General features: G+C 43.9%; 1 protein-coding gene across 2 annotated transcripts in view; it reads right to left on the bottom strand.

The window, feature by feature from the left end:
• Positions 1 to 26,815, bottom strand: part of DOCK5 (dedicator of cytokinesis 5) — a 133,720-nt gene that overhangs the window by 29,097 nt on the left and 77,808 nt on the right. For both annotated transcript variants that reach the window (XM_081890800.1, XM_081890801.1), the window contains exons 22-31: positions 25,824 to 25,958; positions 24,035 to 24,146; positions 22,828 to 22,898; positions 20,545 to 20,651; positions 17,053 to 17,189; positions 15,624 to 15,719; positions 12,500 to 12,598; positions 4,752 to 4,846; positions 3,098 to 3,176; positions 1,273 to 1,373 (exon numbers count right to left, since the gene is read on the bottom strand). In XM_081890800.1, coding sequence (XP_081746926.1) covers positions 1,273 to 1,373; positions 3,098 to 3,176; positions 4,752 to 4,846; positions 12,500 to 12,598; positions 15,624 to 15,719; positions 17,053 to 17,189; positions 20,545 to 20,651; positions 22,828 to 22,898; positions 24,035 to 24,146; positions 25,824 to 25,958 — 1,032 coding nt within the window. The remainder of the gene's footprint in view (positions 1 to 1,272; positions 1,374 to 3,097; positions 3,177 to 4,751; positions 4,847 to 12,499; positions 12,599 to 15,623; positions 15,720 to 17,052; positions 17,190 to 20,544; positions 20,652 to 22,827; positions 22,899 to 24,034; positions 24,147 to 25,823; positions 25,959 to 26,815) is intronic.

Raw genomic sequence — 26,815 nt, 5'->3', positions numbered from 1 at the left:
CTGCTGATCTTAAGAGCCAAGAAGGTCTGCAGCGAAGTTATTCAGACTATAGTCAAGATTCTTCCTGTGGTTTTGGCTGGGCTAAGCCCCAAGCCCAGGTTTGGATGGCACACTAAGCCAACCTGTAACTAAGGGCAGCAGCAAAAGAACCATTGGAGGAGCAGAGTGGTCTTGATCTCACCAGGAACCCAGGCATATATATCAAAACATGCTTAAACCAGTGTGGTATAGTGGTTAGAGTGTCAGACTAGGACCTGGAAGACCAGGGTTCTAAATCTGCACCCCTCCACAAATCTCACTGGGTGACCTTTGGCCAGTTACTGCCTCTCAGCTTAAGTAGGGCTTAAATGAAGACAGGGAGAACCATGTGACCACCTCAAGCTCCTTGGAGAAAAAGCGAGGTCCAAAGCAATGAATGCAATAACCAGGCCACATTCACTTTCCAGAAGTTGCTGGACTCTGCTATCAGCCCCTGCCATCACAGCCAATGGTCAGCATTAATGGGAAGGCTAATCCAGCAACATCAGGAAGGCCACATGTTTCCCTCCCTGCCATGAAGCACAGATCTTCAGCTTATGGGCAACGAGCCCATTACTAGGCTGTGCTCCTACTAAGTGTGATGCACCATGGTCTTGCTTTTACTTGTTGTTAAAAAAAGGGTGTTTTTTCTTCAAAACTATTGCAGTCATATGCAAATATAAACAGATTTAATCAGTGATGGCTGGTTCATTAGAGGAAATGGGGCAGTGCCCCATCAACCTCAGCCTGTTCTCAGCCAGCCCCTTGCCCGAGTTCCTACTGCCAACCAGGACAGCGGGTGGCCCTGCCTGGCAGCTTGCGCCTCATTCTCAGTTTTGCCCATTATAAAACTCAGAAGGGAGGAGAATGGGGACAAAATGACACTGCCTGTCAGTGGCCCAGGCTCCACCTACTGTTGGTCTCCCTGTCATAAAAGTCCTAGTGAGCATCGGTCACTACTGGATTTAATTTTTAAAACTGATTTGATCAAGTAAGATTTGTGTATCCTGGATCCAGAGAGAGAGAGGAGCGGTAGAAAGAGGAAGGCAATTGCCATAAAGCCTGAAGGCATGACTTGTGCTTAAAAAACCACAGCGGATGCACATTAGAGAGTGACAATTGCGACAAAGCTCCCTAGGACATATTCGCCACACGTTTACAGATACATCTGTCTCCTTCAATACATGCAGCTGAAAGTGCAAAATGTGTCCCCAGTAAGTTCAACAGTGGGGAGAAACTCACATGAAAACTTACTTCTTGACTATCTTGCTCCGTTTAGCCTGGGAGAAGCTCTCCAACTGGAGAGATTCGTGGGTAAGAAAGGCCACTGCCAAGTGAAAGTAATTATTCCACAGCTGTGGAGGAGAGGAAGAACATGGTTGAAACACTGCACAGGACAGATGTCACAAGTCTCAGACCTTGAGCAGGGATGAGGAAACTATCAGGGCAGCCATATGCCGCTTAAGCACAGCTCCCATCATTCCCAACCAGCGGTCATGCTGTTTGAGTATATTGGTTTATAGCTGGTTGCGAGTGTGCTGATAATGTAAGGATATGCTTGAGTGGAACTGAGCAGCATTTTAGTTGTAATTAAATTGTGTTTATTGTTGTGTTGGGGCTTGGAAATATAAAGGGATTGGCTTGTTCAGCTGAGTGATTGATTGATGGGCCGAAAAGAGCAAGTTATTTTTTTTCTTTTGTCTAGTTGTTAATGGCATTATTTTAAAAAGTTGATATTTCAGTTGTTATTCTCTCGTGGATTTGTTATTTACATTGTGCTAAAATGTGGGACTTCCACTGTATTTCTTTAGAATCAATTCTCATGTATTTTCAGAGGTGGATTTAGGGCAGTGCGACTGGTTTCCCCACGCAGGGCGCAGGGGCCATGGGGCACCTTCCCGTCTCCTTCCTAAAGCCTAGTTAGCACTTACCCAGCTTTGGGAAGGAGTCAGGGGGGCTCTAGCACCCTGCCAGAGCCTCACACCTCCTTCCCAAAGCATGGTGCTTCCCTTAGTTTTGGAGAGGGGAGGGCTGAAGGGCATCAGATTTTGGCCTTGCACAGGGGGCCATATTGCCTTGTGTATATTGATTTTTTCCTGATGTGTAAGAGGATACTCCATTTAGCTGTTATTTAGTTAAGAGTCAGTGTGGTGTAGTGGTTAGATTGCTGGATCTGTGAGATAAGAGTTCAAATCTCCACTTGGTCATAAAGCTCACTAGGTGTCCTTGGACCAGTCACTGTCTCTCAGCTTAACCTACCACATGGGACTGTTCTGCTAATAATATGAGGAGGGGTGGAACCATGCACAACATCCTGAGCCCCTTGGAGGAAAGAAGGGGTATAAATGTAATAATAATAAATAAAATAATCATGGTTTTCCATTATGCAGACTTTTCCTGGTATTTTTTTATATTAGATCTTTAAATTTATGAAGTTTTAAAATAAGTTATATCCTGCTTTAAACACACAGACAAGATGTATATGTATAGAAACTGTCTAAATAAATACAATATAAAAATACACATTTTGCTGTTTTTCAGCTGAAAACTGTATCACAAAAGTTAGAGGTATGAAATCAGAACTAGAATTGTAGAGTTGAAAGGGACCACAAGGGTCATCCAGTCCAGTGTTTCCCAACCTTGGGTATTCAGCTGCTTTCGGACTACAATTCCCATCATCCCTGACCACTGGTCTTGCTAGCCAGGGATGATGGGAGACCCAAGGTTAGTCTAACTCCCTGCAATGCAGGAATCGTTTGCCCAATGTGGGGTTGAACCCAAACCCTAAGATTAGGGTACCAGCTGTTCAAAGTCATGTATTGGTCTGGGAGGTGTGAATTAGGTCAGTCCCATTTAAAGATCTGGAGAAATCAAAGTTCTCCTCCATCCCTACCTTCAGGCAGGTGTTTCTTTCTGAGCCAAACAGCTAAATATCATCCAACCTTTCAACCTTGGCACCTTTTTTTTTTGATTGAGAATCCAATTTCAAATGGCCATTGCCAACATCTTTTACAAGAGGTGTTTGCAGGTTCAGACTTTTAGCATTCATGATCAAAGCAGGACTGCATTTGATCCTTACCTGTAGTTCAAAGCTTGCCTGATCGAGAAAGAAGCGGTTGAGCACAGAGCTGTATTGGTTTATGGCTCGAAGGAAAATCCTGGAAAAGTAAAGGCAGCACAGATGAGAAAATGTCAAAAAGAGAGGCTCAAATCTCTCTCCCATCCCTGTAAAAAAATAATACGTGGTGGCCCGCATGGCACTTGCAAGATATTTGATGTGATTTGCCTTACACATTTTCCCAAGTAATGGTGTCAATCAGTCATTTTTATTTATTTATTAAAGGATTCATATACTCTTATCAAATATAAGTGTAGCATGCACAACCTGCTCACATTGCTCACCAACCCCACCTACTCCCCACCCTCCAGCTGAACGTCTAACCCCCCTGCAGCAATTCTACCTCCACCACCAATTGCGGCAAACCCCCTCTGCACACTCCATAATCACCATGGGTCAACTTGTAGTTTTTGTGTGAGGTAAAACTTTGATACCTGGGACACTGAGGCAGATGAACATGTAACAAAGATTTATTATGTAGAACAAAGCTGGAAAAACAAATGCTGTTTCAGGAGATAAAATTATTTCAGGGAACAGTTAACTTACTAATAATTATACCAAATCTAGTGGATATTACAGGCTTCTAAATAAGGTAGTAAATGCACAACTTCTTTTAAACTTCAGTTGCTTATTTTAAGTTATTACTCCTCAGATGTTACGGGTTTCTAGACTAGATGGTAAATACTCTGCATATTTCCAGTTATTTCACTTCAGTTTTTAACTTAGTTGTTGTGTAGATGTTACAGCTTAATATTTTGGTTCTTAAAGAAGGTGGAACCTTCAGTCTGTTCCCCAAACTCTTCTCACTCCCGCTCCTGAGGTACCTCTAGAAGTATAACAGATTTGGATTCTTCGCTTTCTAGAAGATCTCTCCCCTCCTGACTGATGTGAGACCCAAGGAGATGGTATCCTCACAGCTTCTCCTTCCCCAGCTCAGCCCCCAGTTCACTCTCTGAATACTCTCCCAAGACACCACACAATGTCTTCCTATCTAAGCTATGAGGCTCCTTTCTCTAGCTGGAGATATTTTCCTCAGAGTGGCTGTCACATACACAGACCAGAACTGACTACCGCTGACTCTCCTTCTCTCCCTCAATCCACCTCCCCATCTGAATCCTTTCTCAGAATCGGTTCCTTTTATTCTCCCTCCCAAAGCGCTGGCTCCACCCCCCTTTTGGTAGCCAATCAGAGAGAGGCTCCAGCCCTCTGGTGGAATTCTGAGGCACTGCATTACCAGACTCTGGTCTGGCTCAGCTGTCCGTCACCCCCCTTGCCAAGCCCCACCCACTCCCTTTTCACCTCACCCCCCATCCCACTGGCGCACAGCTCCTTCAAGCCTCACATATCCTCACAGCTCTTCTATGCCCCTCCATCCCTGCCTTATTCAAACCTCTGTGAGCGGCAAAATGGCTACATGTGGCAGAGATATATGAGAGTATTCTTAAGTTCAGGTTAAATCTTTAAGCATTCCTAACATGGCTTCTATGAATGTGAAAAAAGTCACAGCTTTATGCGCTGCGCTAAATGAATAAATTAAAGCCCCATGTTCCCATCTTGGGGGGGGGGGGGGAACGGGACACAACGTCTAAATCAAGTATGGGAACAGACTTTTTACCTGCTCTGTGTCATGGTCATGACCATCCAGTCATTTGCATAGACATTCTTGCCAATCAGATCCTTAAACATGATGAAGGTTTCCATCAAGAAATCCTGTAAAGCAAAGAAAACAATTAAAAAGGGTGAAGGGAGTTATGTAAGCCCAGAATCTATACCAGCGGACAAATTCCTGTACATCTCAAAAGAATGGGGGCGAGTCCAAATCCAGGAAATGACATCTTGGTAGCAAATCTAGGGAAATATGTCCTGTAAATCTCTAGGTTTTATTCCACAGACCTGTCTTTTGGTCGTAAATAACAAATTATTTTTTAATACTAGTGACATGCTTGTTATGATGGGCTGGTCAATGTGCAGGAAAAAGAGCTTGTGTACTTCAAGGTCCCCCAGTATGGGGGCTTTGTGGATACATTTATGCATACTTAGGTAGTGGGGCCTGCAGCAAAATGTTGCAGCATGGAGTGCTTCTGTTCAGTATTCTGGTCAGCTGCCCATGCTCTTGTACAGGATAGTCCATTTTATTTCTCAACCCCAAGAACCTCAGAACAGCCAGTCCCTCTCAGCCAAAACTACACGAGAGTGTTGTGAGGGTAAAGGGGATGGGACCCTATACACTACCCTCAGCAGTTTGCCACAAAAGAAGATTTTTAAAAAGTCAAAGATCTTGCACTGCAAACTGAACAGGATTTCATGTCATTAGGAAAGGTCTTCAAAATAAGTTCTGCTTAGAGTAGCCTCACTGAAATGAATGAACCTAAGTTAGTCACGTCCATTAATTTTAAGCGGCCTATTCTGAGTATGACTAACACTGGATACTACTCAGAGACTCCAACAGTAGTAGGGACACTCCCTGTAGTAAACTGTCAATTTTGAAATAAATCAAAAGACAGCTGGCTGCTTTCACCTACTCTGTGCCAACACAGGAAGATCACAAAAAGTCTCCATTGCGCTCCTTAAGATCCCCAGAGCAAGGGCACACCATACAGGATGCCTGTAAAAGAGGGAGGGTTGTCTCCCAACACTGCCAAGCGCCACACATTTGCAAAGGTCACACAGCTGTGTTCCAGCATGCTCCCCTGGGCGCCATCAATGCCAAACATGGGACCAGGAAGATGCTCGCCTCTTGCCAAGCAATTTCCCAATATTCCTTGCTCCGAGAACCAAGGAGGAAAGAGGAAATTGCCGCCTTATCTGTGTCACTGCACATCTGGGGGTCAAAACTCTTCAGTCAGGTCAGAGTCAAACATCTGCACTGCCACTGGGAAATTGTGGCGCATTGGGAAAATGTTTGCTTGGTTTTAAAAAAGGCAGCAGAGGTGGGGCTGTGCATTGGTCCATAACAGGAGAACCTCAGCCAATTTGCCAGCCCTGACTCCTCTCCCCTTGGGTATGTGGGCATAGGCACTTGGGCAGGTACCATGCCAGGCCATTAGAGGAATGTCAGGCCTGTGTGCGCCTCCCTTAGATGTGTGCATCTAGCCAGCACCCTACCCTGCATGGGAAGGCAAGAGGCCCCCACAAGCCCCTCACCCCCTATTCTCTCAAGCAGCCTGGCATATGTATATGGAGTGAGCATGTGGGGGGCGGGAAGAAAAAGGTTCTACTAGGCCCTATAGCATAGGGTTGTGTGTGTGTGTGTGTGGTGTGCATGCGGGGAGGGGGGCAATGCAGTTTCTACCTGACCTTCAGGAATCCAGATATGATTCCTGACATCTTTAGAAATCTGAAGGGCTGCCATATGAAAGATGGAGCAAACTTGCTTTCTCCTGCTCTGGAGGGTAAGAACTGAAGCAATGGATTTAAGTACTGGAAAGTTGATTCCGACTAAACATCAGGAAGAACTCTTTGGCAGTAAGAGCTGTTTGACAGTGGAACCGACTCCCTCGCTGGATGTTTTCAAGCAGAGGTTGGATGGCCCTCTGTCACGGATGCATTACCTGAGATTCCTGCATTGCAGCGGGTTGGGCTAGATGACCCTCAGGGTCCCTTCCAACTCTACAGCTCTATGATTCTATGGTCATCCCTCCTCCCCAAGCCACACCATTCACAGGTTCTGAACTGCATCCTCCTCCAGTGCTTTTGCCTGGCTGGCAAAAGTCCTTGAACTGTGACAATGCTTTTTGCTTGACTGGATGGAGGATGGGGAGTATTCAGTGCAGAAACCTTGCACTTTTGCAGCACTGCAATGTAGCCTACTCTTCAAAGTTAAGGGTCACACCAGCAGTTTTTTCCAGACCCCCTCCCTCCCCCCCCCCCCGGGCTGCACTCACCACTGCATTCAGCCCTTGGAAAGCTGCCTATGAGAGAATGCAGCAACTCTGATGGAGAAAAGTTCATTTGTATACATGGTACCTGTGTGTGGCTGGACTGAGCACACAGTGCCTGCTGTCAACATGCAGATCAACCAAAGGCCAGTCAACACAGTATGTTAAAAACATGACTACATCCAAGGCATTGGTTGGCTCATTTTTAAAGAGCAGCCCAACAATAAGGCTGTTGTCAGTGTGAGAGAGAGACAGGGGGAGAGACTGGCTTGGAAGTGTTTCTAAGTCCATGAGTGGTTTATTCTATTTAATTCTGTTTGGATATCTTACATTTGTTTATTTTTTGTTACTGTAGATGACTATTTTACCTTATTATTAGATCGTGACATTGTTGTTCATTGGACCTGTTTACATGATTTTGTATACTGTTTTTCTCTGCTTATTACTTTGTTCCCCACTCTAGTATTGAAAATATTTAGTAAAGAGCAAGCTATAATTACTGTAAATAAACAATAAATAAGCAAGACCATAGAGCCCAAGACAAGACACAGGGACCCTCATAAGGTGGTCATTCATTAAAAAGGTATATGGCTGGGACCAAAGGACTGCTACAGAACTGGAAAATGAAACTGTTTCAGAAGGATTAATGGGGATGGCAGCTTGCTAAGGGAAGTATTGCTATGCCTTATCAAATCAATGCTTGATGTACAGAATTCCAGGAGACGCAGGGCACCACAGAGATAAGAATTAACAGACTAATAATGTTAACCCCAAGATGTAGGAGACCCATGTCTGGACTAGAAGGGCTACAAGTGAATGGTTGTTAATTTTATATAGGAATGAAATTTTCCCAGAGATTTTTTTTAAAAAAACTGTGTGTATATTGACTTGGTTACTATTATTTTACTGTGTCCAAGCTTGATTTGGAGAGTCAGCAAAGTGCATCTTGTCTTCCTGAATTTCTTTCCCTGTCACATTGCCAGCAAAACAGCTTTTTTTCAGAAAGCTGAGCTCAAAGCAACTAACAAAATCAAACGTTAAAACCAGGTGTAAAAACAAGATTAGAATCTACATAAAATGCTGAATAACATATAGAAAATAATAGATCCAGTTCATCCCCACTAAAAGATAAGCAGAAAAGGAAAGTCAGGAGGCCTGGGTGAATTCAAAGGAAGGTCAAAAGGCCTGGTGATGGTGACACTCATGCTTGGCTGGGGAGAGAATTCACAAAGAGGGAGCCACCACTGAGAAGGTCTGTTCTTGTGTTGTTACCCTCTGGGCGTCCCATGGAGTGGCACACAGATTAGGGCTTCAGCTGATTAATGTAGGATCTGGGTTAATGTGAGGAGAGACAATCCTTGGGGTACTTGGTTCCTGAGTTGCATAATGTTTGATAGGTCAAAGCCAGCTTTGAATTTGGCTCAGAAACTAAATGGTTGCTAGTGCTGTCTTCAAATGCAGCCCCACATAAAACACACTGCAGTAATCTAATCTGGAGGCTACCAGAATGCAGACAACAGAAATTAGGCTATTCCTGTCCATATAGGGTCACAGCTGAGCCATTAGTCAAAGTGGATGGAAAGCATTCCATACCACCAAAGCAATCTGAGTCTTAACTAAAAGGAATCCTGAAGTGCCCCCAGCACACACACACCTATTCCTTCATAAGCTATTATTATTGTTTTCATTATTGCCAAAAATGAATTGTGAACAAAGTAGACTGGACCCGGTGCCTGCCAGATGTTTTGAACTCTGGAGGGCACCAGGTTCCAGAAATCTGCTCTAGAATCATCACAGCTATTTAAGTCATGACTGGACACATGGCTGATTTAATGAACCATTACCAGGTTCAAGACATGCCATGTATTGGCGCTTCCAAAATGGTGACATCAATCAATGATCCTTTGGCCTTTCTTCAAAAGAAAATTGACCCAAGGAACTAAAGATTTATCACCTTGCTTAAGTGCAAAAGGATGAGCTAGACATTGGCCTTTCTGATCATGCTAATCCCTCACTGATGAAAGACAGCTGCTTGAAAAAGGTAGCTCTGCAAAACTTGCTTGGGGAGAATTTCTTAATCTGTAGTCACAATCCTATGCACACTGGCGAGGGAATAAGTCCCACTGAACTCAGTGAGGTTTTCCTGCCCAGGAAACATGGGGTTGTAGCCAACTGATTTCTACTCAGAGTAGACTTATTGAAATTAATGGCCTAACTGAACCAGATCTGTTAATTTCAATGAGTCTACTCTCAGTAGGACTGGAATCAGATACAACCCATGGGTACAGTGGCGTAGTGTGGGTTGTCAGCACCCGGGGCAAGGCAAGTAATTTGCGCCCCCTAACCCGTGGATTTGCGCCCCCTAACCCTACCCCCCAGATGTTGCGCCCAGTGCGGCCGGGCCCCCCTGCACCCCCCACGCTACGCCACTGCATGGGTAGGATCTGGATTTTACACTGTTGATTTTTGTCTGTTCACCTGATCAACCCATGTGCACAAACACACACAGCTCAAACTTTCAGGAATTCCTGCTTCCTGCAGATGGCAACATTTCTCAGCAGATCTAGGGTGCTGGAATCAAAGGAACAACTGCCAAATGTTAACAGCTCCTCTTGACCAATATGCAATTGTTATAAATACCCATTAAGGAACTACCCGTGCCCCAACAGAACAAATGTAATCTGAGCTGTTGCTAAAAGAAAGAGGCATATAAACATTTTAAGCAACTAAGAACAGTCCAAGAAGAAAAGTGACTAATAGAAACAGAGAAAGGTGTGGCAAGTGTGACAACCTAGGTGCAAATTTTGGTTGTCAATCAACACTGAAGCCTTGCAGGGGGTCTTCAGCTGATGATGCAAGAAATGGCGGAAGGGGATTTAGGCTTTGCACCAGTAACTCTGCTCTGGCTAAATAAGGAACCACAGGGAGAAAAGCAACATCAGCCAAGGAAACCTCCTTCTATCAATGGTCAGCACAGGTCAGATGACATACTTGACCAGTGAATGAAGCCTTCTGGGCAAGATTTGCTTGCTAGTCTGAGCAACAGGGAGACCTGCTTTGGTTGAAGACTTGGTTGCAAATTAGTCTGCACACTCTGGCCAGGTCTGGAAGCAGGGCTATAAAAACAGTAATTCCAAAAGTGACTCTGCACTTGTCCTTGGTTGATTCCCCACCCTTCCCTTATTACTCCATTTTTCTTAAAAAATAAAATCCTAACCTGTGTGGGAATAATGGGAGTGTGACCTGGAATTAGAATCATTGAACTGGAAGGGACCCTGAGGATCATCTAGTCCAACCCCCGCAATGCAGGAATATGCAGTTGTCCCTTACGGGGATCAAACCTGCAACCTTGGCTTTATCACCACTAGGCTCTATCCAACTGAGCTATGGACATGTCTGACTGATACCTTTTATAATATTGAGATTTGTAATTGGATTTTGTTGGTAAGATGACCCGTATCTTGATTGTGGCAACTGTATGTTACTACCACTGTGAGAAGTAATTTGCATCAAGTTACTTCTCTTTTTTGGGACGCGGGTGGTGCTGTGGGTTAAACCACAGAGCATAGGACTTGCCAATCAGAAGGTCGGCGGTTCAAATCCCCACGACAGGGTGAGCTCCCGTTGCTCGGTCCCTGCTCCTGCCAATCTAGCAGTTCGAAAGGACGTCAAAGTGCAAGTAGATAAATAGGTACCACTCTGGCAGGAAGATAAACAGCATTTCTGTGCGCTGCTCTGGTTTGCCAGAAGCGGCTTAGTCCTGCTGGCCACATGACCCGGAAGCTGTACGCCTGCTCCCCTGGCCAATAAAGCAAGATGAGTGCCACAAACCCAGAGTCGGCCATGACTGGACCTAATGGTCAGGGGTCCCTTTACCTTTTACTTTTCTTTTTACACCTTACAGCTTGACTCGATGGCAAGTCCTGGGGCTACTAAAAAGATTTCAATTGTTAAGGTTGTGTGAGATTTAGTATGAAACTGGCTTATAGTGCGGTATAGTAGTTGTTCAATGAGGACCAGGGTTCCAGTCCCTACTTAGCCACGATCTCACTGGCTCAGTCTCTCAGCCTAACCGACTGCATGGGGTTGTTGGGATGGTAAAAGAGGGAGGTGGAGAACAGCATATACCACTTTGAGCTCCTTGGAAGAAAGGTGGGATATAAATTCAATGCTAAACAAATAAAAAGGGCTCCAACAAATTTTTAAAACTGGTTTCTTGGCCAAAATACTTATATATGGTATATACAGTCATGCTGGCTGTGTCTGATGGGAGTGGTAGTGCAAAACAGCTGGAGGGCACCATGTTGGGGAAGAGCGATATAAGGCAACTTTTAATAGTGCCTGATGGGAAAGTGAACCCAAACATTGCAGTTGACTTGAAGGGCAAATGTTGGGAGCCAAACTCATCAGATATATTTGTAAATGGTTGCAATAAATCCCTCCTCGGCAGCCTTTGAGTTTTCCCAAGTGAGCTTCCCACACGGTTTTCTAAGACCTTCTACGCTAAAGGAGCTTTTGAGTAACTCGAGCTGAATGCGGAAATTCTGAAATGAAAACCTCAACAGACACAGCTTTTAAGATCTGAATGGCCTGGGGATTTGGTTGCAAACAGATCACATGGCCTTACAGTAATAAACACACAACTTCATTTTCTGGAAGCCAACCCTGATGGCTCAAAACTTGCCAGCTTCCCATCAGACCAAATAAAGTCAAAGCCCTTCGAGCTCTTGGCAGAGCTCCACGGTGGAAGAGACAGAACGCCACTCCCAGTTTCTCCCCCCCCCCCACCCAGTGAACATAAACATATGCCAGTCTCCAAACTGCTCTCCTTACTGGTTTTTCCATGCCACAGTGCTCAGGCCCTGAGCCAGCCAAAGACTGAATGAAAGATACCCCCAAAGGATCAGGAGGCAGGAAAGGAAAGGAAGACCAGTATTAAACCTTAAACCAGAGAATGAAATCAGACATATTTGCGTAAGTTTGTTTTGTTTTTGCTAGTTGTGCGAGAGGGCTAGGAACACAAGAAGCTGCTTTATACAGGCTATTTGTCCATTTACTCAGTACTGTCTGTTCTGACTGGCAGCATCTGTCTAAGGTCTTTCCAATCAGGGCTGAGTCTGGTACCTTCTGCTATTGCCCGCCCCTGTTCTAGGCCTTTGGAAATCTTATTCAGCTATGCCTCCTGGTTCCTGCAATTTCAACAGGTGTGACTCACATACTTTCAACGCATATTTACATAACTTTAAAGGATTGGAAACCTGACTTTAATCTTTTTCTATTTGTTTAAAGAAACCTGAGATCCTTAAGCAGTTAAACTCAACCAACCACCACACTGTGTATCTCTTAGAAAATATGCACCTCTGATCACAACTCAGGGCGCTGCACAAAGGAAAAGGACCCAGTTTTCAAAAGACAAAGATTAGAGACCCACTAGGCATGAGCTTCGTAACATCCTCCTCCCACATCAAAATGCAGTCAGACTTACAATAAGATCTTGCCTGGTTTTGAACGTGCTGATGTAGTGGGTATAATGGGAGTCGTCCATTTGTCTCAGGATGGCCGTCATGCAGGCAACAAAGCTACCCTGCAAACAAAAACAAAGCCTTTGTCAAATGAGCTCATGTGAGAAGACGAAGGGACTGAAAATTGGACGAGGTTCTGCTTGTGGGCTTCACAAAAGCATCAAGTTGCTGGGTAAGATGGAGCTTTCATTTGATCCAGCAGGGCTCTTTTTAAGATGTGGAGCGATACTAGTCAGTTCTCAAAGCTGATTGGGGGGAAAGATGAGGTGGGGGAAGAAAATGCAAACCATTCACCACCCCAAACGCTTGGGCAACTTTGGCCTTCACCACCCTGGGGCCCTATAGATGTTTGGATGAGAATTCTCCATCAACTTTGGCCAGGACTGTGCTAGCAGGGGCTGATGAGAGTTGAAGCTCAAACGTCTGTATGGGGCCTGGCTGGTGAAGCTGCTCTGCAGACATACAGAACGTCCCCAGCAGTTTCTGTTCTGCCAAGGCTTACTTTTATAGCCACTTTTAGGTTTGTTGTTTTTTTTAGCATGTGTTGTAACTTTGCTTCTTGAAAACTCAAAACTGTTGTCCAGGCCCCACAACTGTGTTATGAGAAGTTACCTGAGACATTTGGTCTCTTGGAAATCCAGCAACTTACTTAGTTTTGCGGGGGGTGGGGAGATAAGTATACATGGGAGGAATGCAGTTTACCTGGTACTGGGGCTGAATACCTGTGCTCAGATGTCTCAAAGAACCATGGTTTATCGTAATGGAAACAAGTGGGCTCACCTGCTCCCCCAGCCTCCTTGGAGAAGGTCAGACAAACTGCTTAGTTCTAACTATGGTTTGTTTGAAACAGCCAACTTCAACAATGGCTTGTGAGGTTTTTTAAAAAATAAAACAAAACACAGTTAAGATTAACTACAGTTTAGGGTTAAGCTGCAATGCAAGGATAGGTTTCTCTCCATGATAAACCACAGCTTATTGTGACATCTGAATGCAGCCGCCAGTTCCAGGCTCAGTATCATGGTTTAGCCACGGGGGCTATGACTCACATATGTCGCTCCCCCTGCCCTCTTCACATGCTCTGATTGTCTCACACAGTTAGTCTAAAAGAACTGTAACTTGTCACAAAACCTGAAATTGGTAAACTAAGCTTACCATGAACCATAGGTTGCCTCCTATCCAGGATTGGGAACCCAAGTCAAACTATAGATTCCAATTCCGTTCTGGGACAACTGTGCTTTGTGCTGACCAATTTGCAGTTGCAATCAAAATTATTCAACCCTCACTGCAAACTGGGTTTATTACCAAAATTTACAGACTGTCAGCTGTTTGCAATGAGCAAATCAAACAAAAGCAATCCAAAAAGCTCAACATAACGGATGCTTCAAGTGGTTCCCCCAAATTCAGCTGAAAATGCAACTCTAGACTCACTATTATTTAACCCCTTCATGGCAAACATCTTTAGTACTTAGCAGAGCAGCCTTTAGCTGCTATGACCTGCTGCAAACGAGACAGCAGCTTCCGGCAGCGTTCCTGAGGAATATGAGCCCATTCCTCATGAGCAACATTCTTGGGTCTGCATGCTGGAACCACCTTCTTCAAAACCCACCAGAGATTTTCTATGGGGCTCAAGTCAGGTGACTGTGATGGCTACTGTAGAACCTTCCAGGACTTTTTCTGAGACGAAGTCATTGTTGGAATTTGAGGGATGCTTGGGATCATTGTCCTGCTGGAAGGTCCAATGACACCCAAGCTTCAGCTTCCTCACAGATGGCATTACATTTCCTCCTAGGATTTCCTGATACTTCAATGAATCCATCCTGCCTTCCACATGCTGCAAGTTTCCAGTGCCAGAGGATGCAAAGCAGTGCCAGAGCATCATCGACCCACCACCATGCTTCACCCATCAGGCACCGAAGTATTCTCTTCTGCATAGGCTTCATTCTTCCTCCAGATATAGTGCTGATTCATGGGGCTGAAATGTTCCAATTTTGTTTCATTGCTCCACAGAACAGAACCTCTGTGGTTTCTTTGGCTTATTTATCTGATTTTGAGCATACTGGAGCCGACTTTTCTTGTGCTTTTGGGTCAGTAGTGGTGCACGTCTTGGAGTTCTGGGATGGAAACTATCTGCATTTAGTACGCACCTCCCTGTGCTCACTGAAACCTCAGTGCCTGCTGCCATCAAATCTTGCTGCAGTTCTTTTGCAGTCACGCGGGGGTTTTCCCCAGCCTGCCTTCTCAGAAGTTTGGTTGCTGCCGCAGATAACTTCCTTTTTCTGCCTCATCCAAGTAGTGTAACCACTATTCCTTTAACTTTGAACTTGCAAACTATGCTTCCAACGGTGTCTCTAGGAACATTCAGTGCCTTTGCTATCTTCTTGTATCCTGCTCCTTGTTTGTGAAGGGCGATGATCTCTTACCTTCTTGGACCATTCCCTTAACTTAGCCATATTTCTAACATGTAGCCAAATCTGACACTTAGCAAACCCCTAGCCACCTCAGGTATTTCATGTGTTCCAGCTCAAGCACATCAGGTATGCTTGAGAAAACACCTGTTGTATTTGTGCTGTTGTGAGAAATTCTATTTAGGGGGTTGAATAATAAATAGGGAGACTGGAGAAGCCAGCATAAGTTGCATTTTCAGCTGAATTTGGAGAAACCATGCATTGTGTCGAACTATTTCAATTGCTTTTGTTTGATTTGCTCATTGCAAACATCTGAAAGTCTGTAAATTTTGATAATAAACCTGATTTGCAATGCGGGTTGAATGATTTCAATTGCAACAATATATGCCACAGGAAATTCTACCAGAAAGGGAAGGAGGGAAGGGAGAGTGTGAGCCCAAGGTATGTTTGGCCATCACATCTGAACCAGCGATGGCCAACATGCATGATTGTCATGGGTTCATCAGAAAAGGCCACTTCAATGAGAGCACAGGTATGGGCCCACCATCACTACATCACAACAGGACAGTCACACATTGAGTAAAAGGTCTGCCCAGAGGGTAGGCTCCAGACTGCTGAAGTTTCAAAACAAGGGACGTGCACATCAAAACAAAAGCCACTGAGTCAAAAGAACTGCTCTCACAATGTGAGGAGACTGTCTGCTCATTCCAATCACTGTCCGGTTTATTCTCCTCAGCAGGCGCTCCATAATCAGCTGGATGTGAGCTGCCGTGGGTCCCTGAGGATATTAAACAAGCACAAACTGTTTAGACAGAATCTTGGCACAACACCTTCCACAGGGATTCTCCTTGCAGAGAAACAGACTGGCTGGACATTCATCACAAGAGGTTCTAGAGAAGTCTTCAGCCACCAGCAGAGATGGATGAATCAGACAATTTCATTCAGTTTCTCAATTTGAGATTTATTCATTCATTTCAAAAGTCCTCATGAAAATTCATCAACAGTTTAGTGACAGTTTCTCCAAATATACACATTTTTTTGCATGTGATTTTGCCCAATGCACATATTTGCAAACAAATCCCCCAAATTCAACACATTTCATATGTTATTCATTTCCACCAGTGTATGTACCAAGCATATGCACCTTCCCCTAACAGAAAAACTTCCATACAGGTTACTTGGTTGAAGAACTGTACTGCAAAATCCAGAGAAGTGCAAATTTCAAAGAACAGGTGTGCTTCGGTTCACACAGTGTTTTAGAAAGTGCAAATCAGGCAGATTCACATGAAAATCCTAACTGAATATCTCCCACATCCCTAAGGAACAAGACAAACAACCTTTGCCCCTGTCCTCTTCTCTCTTATCCTCTCTCCTATGACTTACCTGAAATGGGACTGAGGGAGAGTCCAGATCACACTGACAAAGGAAGTTAACTTTTTTTTAAAGCCACATCTACACCGTATATTTAAAACACTATTATATCACTTTAAACAGCCATGGCCCTCTCACCCCAAAGAGTTCTGGGAAGACTAGTTTGTTAAGGGTGCCAAGAGTTGTTAGGAGACACCCTCCCCCATCACCCTCACAGAGCTACAGTTCCCAGAGTACTTTAACAATCAATCATTTTTTCCCAGGGAACTCTCGGAATTGTAGCTCTGAGAGGGGAATAGGGGGTTTCCTAACATCTCTCAGCATCCTTAATGAACCATACTTCCAGCATTCTTTGGGGGAAGTCATAACTGTTAAAGTGATACAATAGCACTTTAAAAATATAGTGCTGACAGGTCAGTCCTTGATTGCTGTAGTTTAATCGTATTTTTCAAATTGTGTGTGTTGGCCTAATCCAGTGATGGGGAACCTCTTGCCCAGGGGCCTAAATTGGCCCACCAGATGACTTAAGCAAGATCCTGTTCCCTCTCCATAGTCTTGAGTTGACTTCTGTTCCCTGTGATCTTCTGCCCTTCCCTGTTGCACTGCTCAGCCATTCAGTGATTATAGCTAAGATGCATAGAAGAACCTGTTCTATTAAGTTGTGGGCTCCTTCAGTATTGCTTTGGGACAATAGTCCTTCTTCTGAAAAATAAAGAAATCACAGCCATTCAGATACTCACCACCTCCTTCCGATCCAAAACCTCCAGAATATTGCTAAGGAGCTGTGAACAAGCTTCATGATCAGGTTTGTTGGAATTATCATCCAGCTGACCACTTAACTGGTCCACGAGCAGAGGCAGGAGAACATCTCGGCATTCTGTGAATGGGGAAATATAATAGAGGATCCACACATCAGGTGGTGTCTGCTTGAACTTATGACTGTATTAACCTTCCAGAAAAACATACATTTGTTGAGAAACAGAAAAGGGACTTTATGGGTTATATCCCATCAACTTCTACTGAGAATAGATCCATTTAAATTGAGTTAGTCTTACACTTTAATTGATCATTAATTTCAGTGGCTCAACTCTTGAGTATAACCAATGCTGGATGCAACCCTACGATAGCATTAACCCGCTCCGAGTCTGCTCCAGAAAGTCTAATAAATGCAAGACAATTTGATACAGTCCATTATGCATCACACCTCACCACACACACACCTTGTCACTCATTATAAAAAGCCCCCCAAAGCCCTCATGCTGGACAAATTGCATTTCTTTTTTTGATGGAGTTACGTGCTTGGTAGATTAGGGAAATGCTGTGGATATAGTGTATCTTGATTTCAGCAAGGCTTTTGACAAAGTCCCCCATGACATTCTTGTGAAGAAACTGGTAAAATGTGGGTTGAATGAGGTAACATTTAGGTGGATTTGTAGCTGGCTGGCTGACCAAACCCCAAAGTACTCATTAATGGTTCCTCGTCATCCTGGGGAAAAGTTGGCAAGTGGGGTGCTTCAGGGTTCTGTCCTGGGCCCGTTGTTGTTCAATGTCTTCATAAAAGACTTGGATTAAAGAACTGAGGGGATGCTCATCAAATCTGCAGATGACTCCAAAATGGGAGGGGTAGATAATGCTACAGAAGACAGAATCAGGATTCAAAATGACCTTAACATATTGGAAACATGGGGCCAAACTAACAATTTCAATAGGGACAAATGTAAGATTCTGTGGTTAAGTGGGAAGAACCAGATGCACAAATATAAGATGGGGAACACCTGGCTTACTAGCAGTACATGTGTAAAGGATCTTGGGATCTTAGTGGACCACAAGCTTAACACAAGTTAACAGTGTGATGCAGCAGCAAAAAAGCTAGTGCTGCAACAACAGAAGTCTAGTGTCCAAATCAAGGGAAGTAATAGTGCCACTCTAGTCTGCCTTGGTCAGACCACACTTGGAATACTGTGTCTAATTCTGGGCACCATAATTGATGAAGGATGTTGACAAGCTGGAATGTGTGCAGAGGAGGGCAACCAAGATGATCAACCAAGAGGGCAACCAAGGGTGTGGAAACTAAGCCTTATGAGGAGTGCTTGAAGGAGATGGGTATGTTTAGACTGGAAAAGAGGAGACTCAGAGAAGATATGATAGCCATCTATCTGTCAAATGGAAGATGGAGAAGCTTGTTTTCTCCTGCTCTGGAGGGTGTAGGTCTTGAACCAATGGATTCACGTTACAAGAAAGGAGAGTCTGACATCTCTCCTGGCATCAGGAAGAACTTTCTGACAGTAAAAGCTGTTCAGCAGTGGAATGGTCTCTCTTGGCCCTCCTTCCTTGGAGGTTTATAAGCAGAGGTTGAATAGCCATCTGTCATGGGTGCCTTAGCTAAGATCCCTGCATAGCAGGGGGTTGGACTAGATGAACCTTGGGTCCCCTCCAACTCAACAATTCTATGATTCAATGTTTTAGACCACAAACCCCAACATCCCCAGCCAGTATGGCCAATGGCTAACAGGATCTGGAGGGCATCCGATTGGGGAAGGCTGCTTTATAACAATTACATAATCAGTGCAATGCATCAGCATCTGCATAACTCAGCCCAGTTTTCACAAATTTCTGCTCAGTGCCTTGAGCTGTTCTGCATAGGATCTGCTAGCTTTTGTGTAACTGCAATGTGTCAATATTTACCAAAGTGTGGTTTTGACTACTTGCCTACATTTCAGAACTTTATAGGTCTATTCTGTTTTTGATAGGCTAAGAGTTAATTCGTGATCTGAAATGGCTCTGAGTTTTGCAAGGCAATTGCTCAAACCAATAGGCTACTCACAAATCTGAGTTTACTCACAGAAGACTCAAAGGCAATACAGTTTCTATGAGCAAAAATTCCTGCAATTCCTTGCCCTCTAACTGTCTCCATTATCACACGACTCATGCAAACAGAGCACTGCCATGAGCCATTCATGTATCGCAGATGTGATTCATAACCTAATCATCAGTTAAAATAGAGCCTTCGTTAACAAAATAAGAAACCAGACCAGCAAACTACACAGGATACATTAATTCTGTATGAACAAAAAATCCAAACGGCAGAATTTAAATGCTACGAATGTACCATTAAATATGAACAACAGAGCATTTTGAAATAAAACCATGTGTGACAATTTACTATTGTTTGCATGAATACGAGTCAGGCTGCAACAGGAAATATTTTCCTTTTTCATCAATTTACCAGCACTGAACCATCAAAATGCTTTGTTTTCAGGCAAGCAAATGAGATTATCTGGGAGGCAAAACCCAGCATTGTGGTCTGCTCTGCAAGGCAAAGCAAACAAATGCAAGGTCATCCCAGGTGCTGCAAGGCAAAGTTTAATTTTGTTCCAATTAGATGTTATCAGGGAGAGGGCATTGCAACACCAAGGGCAATCAGATCACCAAGAAAAAACTCACCCTGTCCCCTAGTGTGGTTGGTGCCCATTGGGACTGGTGGGCACAGAGGGCACAGAGCCCAACAGAAGGTGGAGAGCCAGTAGGTCAGAGCCAATGACAGGAGGAGCCAAGCAAGGCCACATCTAAGGCTACATCTAAATGCATTCAACCTAACCCTTATTTGAGCATCTCAACACTGCATAACATGCCAACCAACTGAACATCAGAACTGAAAATGTATCAACAAAATGGCAAGAGGGCCGAAGGCAGGAGGGGAATCAAGTAGGGCAGGGAATACAAGGCTGTACTGTTTTATTGTCACAATGTGCAAACCCCAATAAACTATAGATAAAAAGTGCCACAATATCACATGGAGATCCTGGGGATTGAACCTTCTGCATGCAAAGCAGATGCTCTACTTTCCCTCCAAGGAGTTCTGCAATGCTCCCTACATGAACTGGACCCCTGGGTCTCAATACGTTAGCCAAAAAAACCTAAAAACGTCTTATGTGGCATCTATACTGTTGTCTCCAGAGCCATGTTCTACATACCCAGGCTTTCCAGACAGATAGGGAGACACATAAATGCTATTCAGTATCTTTTGCACTGTTGTTATCTTCTACTATGAGCTTTAATCTGTTTTTATTCCCCCCCCCCCTTGGCTTTATATTGTAAGTTTTATGTCTCTTTTTTACACCTCATGGTCTTTGTTTTTTTTTGTGATATGCCCAGAAAACTGCATAGAAATGTTGCAGATAAAAATAAAAAGTACCTTAAAACTGGGTGGGAAGTGAGAAAAAGAGACTCACCAGATTGACGGAATAGGTCACTGTCCACAACCTTCGTCATGCAGTTGAGCTTCTGTCTGACGAGCTGGTTATCTGGGATGCTTTGGATGAACTTGCTAAAGAGGACACTGGGAAGCGGGGGGGGGGGGGGAGAGAACAGTTTTGGTCCCATTAGCATTATAAGCACTCCCTTCAGCTGCAGATTTGCTTATTTATTACAAGGATTTCTATCACATCCGTCAAACCATCTCCTGGTGGTCTTGCATAAATAAAAATCAGAACACACAGTAAAGACAATTTTAAAACCACATACGTGTAATAAAAGCAGCAAGATAGTCTCAGATTAAGATTTTTGTATACAGTTTATTTTGTTTTTAGAAAAATATTTAGACATTCTGACAAGTAACAGAAAATATTGTGATGCACAGATTTACAAAGAAAAAAGAATGCACATGGTTTTACATTTCCCTCTCTTTTAAGGTACATGGTGTTTTTACAACGTCCTGGACAGTGTACATGATTCCGCATTTTTGCATGACTTTTTTGCCTCAGGGGGCTCCCTCTTTCAATAAAATCGTTATCAGCTCGTCTTCCCTCTCTTATCCTAATAATATTTGCCAATTTTACTATTTGGACACATTCACAGATTCTTATGTTCTAGCCATCTAGTGTACAGTTAACGCTAGTGCATTGTGTCTTCTATGTACCATTAAGCAGACCACCATCAGACCACCAACAGTTAACCTAGAATGTTTGAACTGTTGAGCTGTAGCTATGGGAGTTGGGGGCACTTCTCCCCCTTCTTGGAAGGATGTATCTTTCTATACTTGGGGTTTCAAGAAGCTACTATGCTCTTTTGCTAAACCAAAAATTGACGTTTACATTGGTCAGATTGACTGGCAACCTTGAAGGGTTTCTGCCTTCTCATTTAACATCAGGCTTGGCTAAGCTGCTTGAAACATCTGCTTTTACTGAATTTTCTCTTCTTCTTCTTCTTCTTCTTTAATAAATAAATTACATTACATTACTGCCCTTCATCCAAAGATCACAAAGCAGTTTACAATAGAATATCTGCTTTTGGACATGTTTCACTTCTGTTTACTGTTAATTTGTGCTGGACACGCATAACATGGGATGTGTATATCCCACAATTTCTGCAATCACAGAATTCAGTAGCCTCATATTCAGCTACCATTTCAAAAAATAAGATCACCCTTTTAGTCCTCAAGGTGGTGAAAATAGGCTTGCAAATATGTGATGCTTGGAGAAGCATCAGAAGGGAGAAGAGGGGAATGGGCTCTCTTGCCTTGCATAGCTCCCGCCCCTTTCTGATGACCACAAATGCAAAATTAGGCAGCATAAAGCCACACATGTAAAACTGCATCTATGTCACAAAGTACATTCAACCCATGGCAATTATGGTTGCTGAAGAGCTATAGCTTAGTGGTAAGTGCTTTGAACACAGAAGGTCCCGGGTTCCAACTCCAGCATTTTCAGTGAGATAAGAAAACTGGGGAAAGCTGGATTAGATGGACCATTAGTCTGACTCACTACAAGAAAGCAAAGAGTGAAGGAACAAGCAGGTGCTGCAACATTATGTTGCAGTGTTTTGTCCTCCCCCTAAAAGGAGTGCTCTTGTTCAGGATTCCACACAGCCATCCCACCAATTAAGGCACCCCACTCCTAACTGTTCTGTCCCTTCAACATACACTCAATATTGCATGGCCAAGGGGCCATTTTGTTTCAGTGGGATGGTTTGTTTCCAGAGTGGCTGGAGCAACCCAGTCAGATGGGTGGGGTATGATAATGAAGAGGATTCCTTACTAATTTACTAACCCATGGGGGGACCGGACATGTATTTTAAAACATTTCTTGTGCTTTTGCAAGCCTGCATCCTTCCACCGCAAATATGCGGTTATCTCTTCCTTCTCAGGGGCACCATTTTAACTCTTCCATTGCCACTCACCACATGTGTTCACCATCGGCAGGAGTGAGTGTCTGAAGGCAAATCCCCATGAGAATTCTATCCTGCATGATTCCAGCTACAGAGTGCTATGAAGTCAATCCTATAAGGGCTCATTAACAACAGAACAGGGCCCAAAACTGTTTCATCAACACACACACTCTTTGGTTTTTAGAAAGTTTCTTGACAACTTTGGTGGATTTTCCATCCAATAGATTTTTTAAAAATATATATATCCTATAATGCATGGCTATCACTTTGTCCATCTGCAACTACTAATCCATCTTGTCTGGCCTACAGCAGGAAGAGGAAAAGAGGAAAAGAAAATGTTTTATAGCTACCTGAGTTCAACAGGATCAAATACCAGTTTCACATCATTGATGATGTTCGGTAAATACTTCAAGGCAGCACCCTGCAAGATACAAGAAGGAAGTGGGGAAAGAAAGTTAATCCCTTCACTCTAAAAACTAGACACAGGAACGCAGGAAGCTGCCCTACGCTGAGTCCGACCATTGATCTATCTTGCTCAGTCTTGCCTACACTGACTGGCAGTGGCTCTCCAGGGTTTCAGACAGGCCCCTTTCCCCAAGTCCTACCTGCAGACGCCAGGGACAAAACCTGGGGCCTTCTTCATACAAAGCAGATGCTCTAACCCTGAGCTACACCTCTTTCCCATTCTCCAGGTTTTCCCTATGCCACTACCCCTGATGTCATGCATGATGTCAGTTGTGGGCAAGTAAAGACAGCTCTGCAAATGTGCTCCCAACAAGTGTCTGCCTGCATTCTGAGAAGTGAGCATGCTCAGTTCTCATTCAGCTGTTTGGGGCCTTGCTGATGCCTTCTCTCTTGTGTAGAGATGGTGTCATTTTGGCTAAAGCAGCAGCAGCACTCTGGTGTCTCATCCCAGAAGCACCAAAATTGTGGCTGCCTCCATTTGATTTCCATGGACAGCTCTCACTATTATCCTAGGAGGCATTTAAAAATCGTTCCTCAGCGTGAACCAAGAAATAGCCTACCTACACAATATAACTCATCCTCCTTCCAGACATTCCACTCAGTTCCCCTTCTCTTACCTTGTTTCCAGGAACTCAATTCCATTACCCCTTCTACCCAGTTTCTAGTTTTTCCCCTTTTTCATTGATCAGTTAGTATTCCATGGCACTCAGCATGTTCAGTACTGCCAAGGCTGGCCTTTTTTTGGGGGGGGGAGTACCCCTTAAGTTTTTATTTCCTTAAACTTCTGAAAATGTCACATTTATTCACAAGCTGCTGCTATCTTCCCTGCCCTGTGTGAATATTGCTCCATTTTGGCTCCACAAGCAATGCCACTTGATAAACTGAATCAGAATACAGCAGGCGTGGCTAACCTGTGGCCATCCAGATTTTGTTGGATTACAACTCCCATTATAATTGTCCATGCGCCATGCTGGCTGGGGCTGATGGGAGTTGTAGTTCAGCAACACTGGGATGGCCACAGGTGAGCCACTCCTGGAATGAAGGAACTGAAGCCAGGCCCGTTTCAGATAATGGCAACAGACTCTGGCTAACCTTGATCTTGACAGCCTCCTCCAGAGGCCTGTCCATGAGGATGTTAAAAGAGAGGAACAACTTGCGGATGGCATTGTTAAACTCATCTCCATCTTCGCTTTTCCCGTAAAACCTAAAAGAGAGAGAAAGAAAATTGCTTTAATTATTCAATTGCTGATTATAGTTAAAAAAATAACATTACAACAAAAGTGTCTCTTTCTATACATTATGTGCTTTTAGGTTGCAGACCTATGCAACCTTACATGACAGCAAGCCCCACTGAACACCACAGGATTTACTTCTGAGTAAACAGGCAAACCACACACTGTGCTGTTAGCTGTTAATTAGGATTACAGCCTAAGAGAAGCACAAGAGGGAAGTAGGAAAATATGATTCTATATTTAGTGTTGGTTTGAAGCAAAGAGCTTCTTATTTCCACTCACTTGACTTTGAACACAACTGGGCTTTCCTGAAATATGGCAATGATTCTCTGGAAATAAATTATGCATAAATAACATGGGGAATTCCTGTAAGCTCAGCTGTGGTGTTCCAGAAAGAAATCTCTGTGTGCTGTTCCTTGAACATTAAAACATAGAATCTCTTGGAATAATTACATTTCTTGATTAATAAAGGCAAATAGAGTATATACACCAAGCAACTTGGTTCTTCAGCAACTATGACTTTATATGCCCAGAATAAAATCTTGAGCCTGAAATAGATGTTTGATGGCCGATAACCTTTATTTCCCTTTTAGTTAGCAGGCCTCATGGCTGTGTAACTTATTTATTTTTTATTAAGCTGGGTTGGGGATGCTAAGCTTGCAGATGTAACAAGCAGCCATCTTGAATGGTATGCAGTCATCCTAACTGAAGGCAATAACAGAATCCAAATAGTAACAGGATAATAAGATCCTAATAATTACAGAGAGGCTAATAACATGCCTAGGTGCACAGAGAGTCAGCGTGTTGTAGCAATTATATTGACTCTCCCCCTTGGACTCAGAATTGGAAGTGGCACCATGATGCTTGTTTTTTTAAAAACGTTTTAGTGATAAAGTCAGTGCAGCATCCCCACTTGGGTTCACAGGTTACAAGCAAGTAAGGCACAGCATAGCTAGGCTTAGCTAAAATGTTGTTCCAACACTTGACACACACACCCCGCACTCTCCTTTTGAAGAGAAGGGCAGGCACAGCTGATTTACGTAGTTGACACCTCAGGACTGAGCAAGCACACAGGGGCTGAGCATCACAATTGCACAGCCCAACCTACTCACAGGGTTGTTGTGAGGATAAAATGGGGAGAGGAAGATGCATTATTCCACCTCAAGCTCCTTGGAGGAAAGATGGAGCACACATTTATGAATAAGTAAATAGTAGTAGATGAACTGGAGAAGCACAAATTACGCCCACGTTTTCCAGTCATTAAGGGACGCGGGTGGCGCTGTGGTCTAAACCACTGAGCCTCTTGGGCTTGCCGATCGGAAGGTTGGCAGTTTGAATCCCCGTGACAGGGTGAGTTCCCGTTGTTCGGTCCCAGCTCCTGCCAACCTAGCAGTTTGAAAGCTTGCCAAAAAGTGCAAGTAGATAAATGGGTACCGCTCCGGCGGGAAGGTAAACGGTGTTTCCATGCGCTGCTCTGGTTTGCCAGAAGTGGCTTAGTCATGCTGGCCACATGACCCGGAAGCTGTCTGCGGACAAATGCCTCCTCCCTCGGCCTGTAAAGCAAGATGAGTGCCGCAACCCCAGAGTTGTCTGCGACTCCCCTAACGGTCAGGGGTACCTTTACCTTTAACTTTCCAGCCATTGCTTACCCTAGGTACAGGACTCGTGATTGAACTATGAACCGGAACAGGTACTTCAAGGCTTTTAGAGCAGCAAAGAGCAATTCTGTCTTGCTGGAGTCATCCGCATTTCCGACGTAATAGTTTAGAACCTTGGTAAGTTTTCTGGGGCAAGAGAAAATAAGTAAGTGGGGGGCTATGTAGGGATGGACAGATCTGTCAGTTTAGGTTTCTCCCCCCCCCAATTTTTTTTTATTAAATTCAGTTCTCTACATTTCTGCACTAATTTGTGCAGACCTTTTTTAAAAAAAAGTCCCCATGACAATGTCCAGTCATTGCAATGCACTTTTTCCTCATAAATGCAATTCTGCAAACATTCCCCTGTAATAAAATGCAAATTGCATTGCATTTCCACTGATAAAGGCATCTTCATGTGCACTTACTGCTAATATATACATTTCTGTACACATTGGTTGGGGAACTGCATTGCAAATCCCCATTCTTCTATCAGAGTCTAGGTGGCAAGTGAGTGTGAGAGTTACAAATGGCCTTCCATTCACACACAGACTAGCTTAGTGCCAGCAGTATTGTTGCATCAGGTGTCTTCAGGCCCTGGGTTGTGTCCAACGCCATTCCTACTCAGAACAGACCCACTGAGGTTAATGAAGCTAAGTCTTGACCATTAACATCAATTGGTCTATTCTGAATAGAACTAGTATTGCTAAGCCACTGAGTAAGTAACCTTATTTAGTCATTATATTCCCAACATGATTAAAACTGCATGTAGAAAGCATGAGTGGGGCCACATATACCAGTGTCCTACCCCCCACTGTCCATGGACTAGGGCCATGAAGACGCATAGGCTGTTCCTGTGAGCAGGAGCCAATAGGCCAGGGGTGGGAATCCTTAGCCTTAAGGACTGAATGTGGCTCTCACTCCCCCCTACTTTACACTCCCCCCCCCCCGCCTGACTTAAATGTGACTTTGAACTCTAATAATGCCTTTTGCTTGTCTGGATGAAG

Source organism: Podarcis melisellensis, assembly GCF_964234715.1.
Source record: "Podarcis melisellensis genome assembly, chromosome: 15".
Classification (NCBI taxonomy): Eukaryota; Metazoa; Chordata; class Lepidosauria; order Squamata; family Lacertidae; genus Podarcis; species Podarcis melisellensis.
Note: the sequence above shows the minus strand (reverse complement) of the source record. Positions and strands in the feature narration are given on the sequence as shown.